A 5909-nucleotide genomic window follows, 5' to 3' on the forward strand; every position below is an offset into this window, starting at 1 on the left:
GGGGGGGGGGGGTCTGGTCACAGTGAGCAGCAGGGATGCTCGTGGCCGGCTGGGCACCACAAGCCCTGCCCGGAGCAGCTGCGCACGAGGGAGAGGCCCGGCCGTCCACTGGGCAGCGGCACACCTGCAGCAAGGCCTTGTCTGCGGAGAGGCGGACCCCGGGCCGCAGGTGCAGGGGCCTCCCGTCCTTCCGCCAGCTCAGCACAGGAGGGGGCACGGCGTGGCTCTGGCACTCCAGGGCCACCGACTCGTTGGCCACAACGGACACGTTCAGCTCTTCCCCCAGGATGCTCGGGGGCACTGCGGGGGGAGGGGACAGGGGCTTTCTCAGGCCTGTGAGGGTCCAGCAGGACTGACCTCAAGCTGGATGGGCCCAGCTGGGAGCCACAGCCGTCAGGACGGGGCTGTCCCAGCTCCACTGCCTCCCAGCCCTGCTTCAAGAGGAGGCCGCACGCCGGCCTGGAGCATTGGGAGGTCACCGCCATGGGGGATGGGGGATGGGAGCTCAGGCCTCGGCTTCCTTTCTTATGACTCTTCGTGAATCTAGACTGATCTCTACGTTCATCAAAATTCAATATTTATATTTCAGGAAATTTATAAAGCCAATCCCAGAACCACCCTCTCCTCCCCAGATCAAAGTAAACAGTGGAGCTCAGCAGGGAGACGCGGGGCTGGGGCCTGAAGCCCGAGCCAGATGGCTGCGTCTCCGACTTGCCCGCCGCGGGAGGCCCTGCACACAACTCAGTGGAAGACGGGGATAAAGAAGTCCCCATGTCACCAGGCCACAGGGAGGTTAGACACAGTGACACAGGTGAGGGGCGTGGACACGAGCCCAGGCACCCGTGATCTTGACTCCAGTACAGAGAGTGTGCTAGGGTGGAAGGGCTCCCCCGCCCCAGGCCCTGCATGTCCCCGGCCCCCTAAGACCCCATCTGAGGAAACCGAAGAGCAGCAGCCACTGTCACTGTGGGCTCAGTGGGTCTCACAAGGACCTCAGGGCGGGGCTCTTCTTCCCCTGATGAACATGAAGAGATGGAGGCTCCCAGAAGCCGAGTGACCAGCTCCAGGTCACAGAGGCAGACTTGAACCCCAGGTGCTAACCAGCACCCGGCACTGCCCTTCTAGAAGGGGCAGCACCTCCACTGGACCACGGACAGTGGGAAGGCCAGGACCCTAGCTCAATGCTGCCCCTCCTCTGTTTCAGGCTCCTCCCACAACTTTCCTGAACATGAACAGGTTATGCAGAGCCACTGGCCTGTCCACCGGCCTGTCCACCAGCCTGTCTACCTATGGGGACACTTACACTTCAGGACAGGTCCTGGGTCCGACTGCCACCTGAAGGCAGCCACAGTGTTAGGCGGTGTCCCCCTTCCAGCCACCATGCCCCGCTTTGGACGCCCCCGCTCCACCGTGGCCTGGACCCCGCGACCCTCCTCGCCTGAGACTCACTGTGGACTTGCAGGACGACGTCCCTGCGGTCTTCTCCCACGGCGCTCACAGCCACACAGGAGTAGCTGCCAGAGTCGGAGGTCCGGGCACTGGCCACGGTGAGGACCCGGCCCCCGGGAAAGACCTGTGTCCCCCGAGGGAAGGCCACATCGCCACCTGTGCTGCTCTTACCCACCCCGACAGCCCCCTCCGACCCCCGAGGCCCCCACGACGGAGGGAAGCCGGGAGCTGCACCCCAACCTCGAGCCCGTGCTGGCTGGTGGACACTTCTGTCAGTCCTGAAGAACCCTTTAGGGCCAGGCTGTCCACTACGGTGGCCCCACGTGGCTAGCAAGCCCTTGGTATGGGGCCAGTCCCATGGTCCTGGGGCATCTCTGCTTCTCCCTCACCCTAAGTTCCCAGAGACCAGGACAGTGATCTGGGGCCACCTGGCCCTACTGACCTGGAGGCCAGGGGTCCCCGCAGTGGACACAGGGTTTCCATCCTTCAGCCACATCAGCGTGGGGCTGGGGGCACCAGTGGCATTGCAGGTCAGGCGGACGGCGGCACCGAGCAGCACTGGGCCCGGCAGACTGGGCGGCAGTGTGATTTGGGGAGGCACTGCAGGACAGGGGTGGCAGGGGACACAGGCTGAGCCTCACTGCAGGTGGCACAGACTGGGCTGCCCCTTCAGGAGTGCACCGCCACAAACAAAAGCACAGGGACAGCCTGGTGACAAGGGCAGCCACTGCACAGCTCCCAAGGTTGCCTCACTCAAACCGGCAACACCAGACGCTTCCGCCATGACAAAGAGGCTCAGAGGGGGCGCCGCTTGCCCAAGGTGGACCAGCAAGGGGAGCAGCGTGTGAACCTGGGCCTCAGGTCAGCAGGAAGTCATGGACCATGGGGATGGGTGGGGGACAAAAGGTGGCCAGGCGATCCCATTCTATCCTGAGGCATGAGTCATGATGTCCAGGGCCCCAGGGCCCGGCCCAGCTCCAGGATGAAGCCCAGCCTCTCCCACAGCCTGTGAAGCCCGGGAGCACCAGCCTCCAGATGGCCCCCGGCCCTCTCTGGTTCTGTAAGCTACAGGCGCCCACCCTCCTTTCAGTCTCTCGGATCCCCAGTCTGCAGCCTTGAGCTTTGGAGAGCTACCAGGGAAGGCCCCTAGCTGTCAACGACGCTTCCCGGTGCCCCAGGGAAGCCCTCAGTAGCACTTCACATCTATTAGCTCTTGTAGCAGTTCTCACAGAGTCACGCTCTGGGCAACAACCTAATCACTGCTTGCTATGGTAGGTGAACACTGCTGGCTCCTTATTCAGGGCTACAGGGCCAGGGCCAGGTTTTTCTCAGAGCATTCTCAAGACTGTGGCTAGATACAAGATGAACAGACAGAAGAATGAATGATTGGATTGATGGGCAGGGAGTGGGTGGATGAGTGGATGGGTGAATAGATGGAGAGACGGATGGATGTGTGGGTAGATTGTGGAAAGGTGTACGGATGGTGGATGGGTAGATGGATGGTAGACACATGGATGGATGGATGGGAGGATGAACAGATGGGTGGATTGGTGGATGGACAGATGGGTAGACGGATGGTGGATGGATGGTGGATAAATGGATAGATGGTAGATAGATGGATGGATAGTGGATGGATGGATGCATGGTAGATGGATGGATGAATGGTGGATGGATGGAGGAATGGAGGGTGGATGAAGGAATGAGTGGATGGATGATGATGTATGATTGGATAAGCAGATGAATGAATGGATAGATGGATAAATTAGTAGATGGATAGATGAGTGGGTGGGTAGGGTGGATTGATGGATGGGTGGATGGTAGATGAATGGATGAATGGGTGGTGGATGGATAGATGGTAGATGGTGGATGGATAGTGGATGGATGGGTTGATGGATGCATTGACAGGTAGATGAGCAGATGGATGGGTAGATGGGTCAGGGAGAAGAAAAACAAGTGGAGGAATGGGCAGCATTGTTACTCTGGAAGGAACAGGTTATTTGGGGGAAGGGCCCCTGTAGTCAGCCCCCAGGCGGCTCACCATCGACACGCAGGCCAAGCTGTAGCTCCGTGCTGCCTGCCACATTGGATGCCACACAGCGGTAGCTCCCAGCATCAGAAAGTCGAGCCCGCTCGATGAGGAGGGCCCTCCCATCAGCTGACACTGTCACCCCCGTCCGAGAAGAGATGGGCTGGCGGCCCTTGAACCAGGAGACATCTGGGACAGAGATGAGAGATGCGAGCCCTCACCAGGGAGAACTTTGGAGAAAATATGGGCAGCCCCAGTGACCTTAGTAGTCGGGGTACCCCACATGCTTCTTCAGCTTCCGTACCTCCTGCCAGGGTCCACCCAGAACTCACCCGCGGGAGGGGGCAAATCCTCCCAGGGTCACCTGACCCAGGAAAAGCAAGGGCACCCAGGTCAGATGGAGACAGGAGGGTGGTCTCCCTCCTGGGCTCCTGACCACCTATCCCAGTCTCAGTGCCCAACACCCACAGCTCACCCCAGCACCCAGCCCCTTCCACAACCACTGGTCCAGAGACCCAGACAGAAAGGAACTGGAGTCCCTGGTCCTCGCCCCGCCCCGGGCCAGCCCCGTGAGGTTGCCAACTCTGAGCAGAAGCTCGCAGGTTGCTGCAGACCCAGCTCAGCCCTCCAGGCCCTGGGGATGCCCTGGCATGATGGGTGAGCAGCTGTTGGGGAGGGCAAGGGGAGCGGGCAGGGACCTGCTGTTCCCCCACAGCGTCCACAGCTCAGCAGTGCCGGGGCGTTTGCTGACCTCATTAGGTGGGAACTGGGCCCTGCTGGAGGGGACTTCCGGCCAAGGGGAGAGGGGTCTTACCGGGAGGGGTCTTACCGGGAGGGGGCACTCCCGAAGCCAGGCACTCCAAGGTCACCGAGGCATTTTCCAGCACAGCCTTGTTGACTGGGCCTGGCTCGATGCTGGGGGGTACTGGGGGGACAGGAGAGCCAGCCTGGTGGTGTGGGCAGTGGGCAGCTCTGGCCCAGGAACCCCATCCCACTCCCGTCTTCCCCAAGAGTCCTGGTCAAGGGCTCTACAGAGCTCGTGCCCTGCACAGGGGACCCCACTCCTGGAACCAAGCCCAAGAACAAAGCCGTGGCCTACGGTCTTCGCTGCAGTTACACAGGACGCCCCAGCACCTGCCAGGCAGGACTGGGGCCAGCACACCAGGAGAAGGCATCCATGTGGCCAGGGCAGGGGTTTGCCCACACTTGCAAGACCACAAGTGAACCCCAAAATGATTCAACAAGCAAAGTGGACTGTGCAGGGGCAGGGCGCGCCTCTGAAAACCCCCCAGAACCCCCGCAGGGCCGTGGAGCCGTGGCTGATGCTGTCACTCCTCCCTTCCCAGCCATACGCTGGCCCCAGGGGCCCTCAAGGGATCACCTGCCATCCCAGGCCACTTCCTCACCCAAAACCTTTAGGGCCACGTCCCCCTGGCTCTCCCCAGCCAGGTTGGTGGCCGTACAGCTGTACACGCCTTCATCCCTCAGGTCCACCTTCTCGATCTGCGGGAGGAGGGGCAAGAGAGAGCAGTGAGGTTGTGTGTGGGGGAAGGCGGAGTCCAGGATGGGGGACTGTCAGAACAAGGGCCGGACATGGTGAGAGGCCAGGCTGCTGGTGACCCGCGGGGCAGGAAAGCTCTGGGAGGGAGTTACGGGCCAAGAGCTCAGATTGCAGGGGTTCCTTGGTCTCTGAGCACCATGTCCTTCCCCGGCCCTCTGACAACTGAAGCTCCCGGGTAGGTCAGCACCCAGCCCCAGCACCCCAGTGTCCACAGAGTGTCCCCAGGCTGAGAGTTCAGTGCCCATCCCACCCTCAGGTGCCAAGACCCTGCTTAGGGTCTCTGAGGCCTCTGAGAGTGGCCTGTCCACCTGTGCCTAGCTGTCCACATACCTGCAGACTCCCCCCTGAGGTAGCCAGGGCCACCCCATCCTTCCACCAGCGGAGGCTTGGGGGAGGCACTCCAGCCCCTACACACTGGAGGGCCACGGGCTGCAGGAAAAGAGCCGTGACGTTCTCACCCCCCAGGATGCTGACCGACGGCAGTTCTGGGTAGAAGCAGACAGGAGGGCCAGGGTCAGGCTCAGGAAGGGTGCAGTGGGCACCCAGAAATCCCCTTGATGCCTGGGGGTGAGGGAGCCTTGCCAGACTGGGCCAAGGACTGGTCTCTAGCTTCCCACCTACAGCACCTGGCTAGGAGAAGGAGTTCCTTTCCCTTTAAAAGTTCTCTTGTCCATCTACCCATCATCCATACCCCAACCAACTCACCCCCATCACCCAACCACCTTCCATCCATCCATCCATCCAACCACTCATCTCCCTACTCCATCCATCCAATCAACCATCCATCCACTGACCCTCCCATCCATCCATCCATCTTCCTACCCACCTACCTGCCTGGCCATCCATCCATCCATCCATCCATCCATCCATCCA

At 61.1% G+C, this 5909-nt stretch overlaps 1 protein-coding gene across 1 annotated transcript in view; it reads right to left on the bottom strand.

The window, feature by feature from the left end:
• Window positions 1–5909, bottom strand: part of Hmcn2 (hemicentin 2) — a 116761-nt gene that overhangs the window by 54898 nt on the left and 55954 nt on the right. The window contains 7 exon segments of the mRNA XM_048812790.1: window positions 125–300; window positions 1450–1573; window positions 1892–2049; window positions 3488–3664; window positions 4305–4400; window positions 4882–4978; window positions 5367–5521. Of these exon segments, the coding sequence (XP_048668747.1) occupies window positions 125–300; window positions 1450–1573; window positions 1892–2049; window positions 3488–3664; window positions 4305–4400; window positions 4882–4978; window positions 5367–5521 (983 nt within the window).

This window comes from Marmota marmota, unplaced genomic scaffold (genome assembly GCF_001458135.2).
Source record: "Marmota marmota marmota unplaced genomic scaffold, marMar, whole genome shotgun sequence".
In the NCBI taxonomy this organism is placed as follows: domain Eukaryota; kingdom Metazoa; phylum Chordata; class Mammalia; order Rodentia; family Sciuridae; genus Marmota; species Marmota marmota.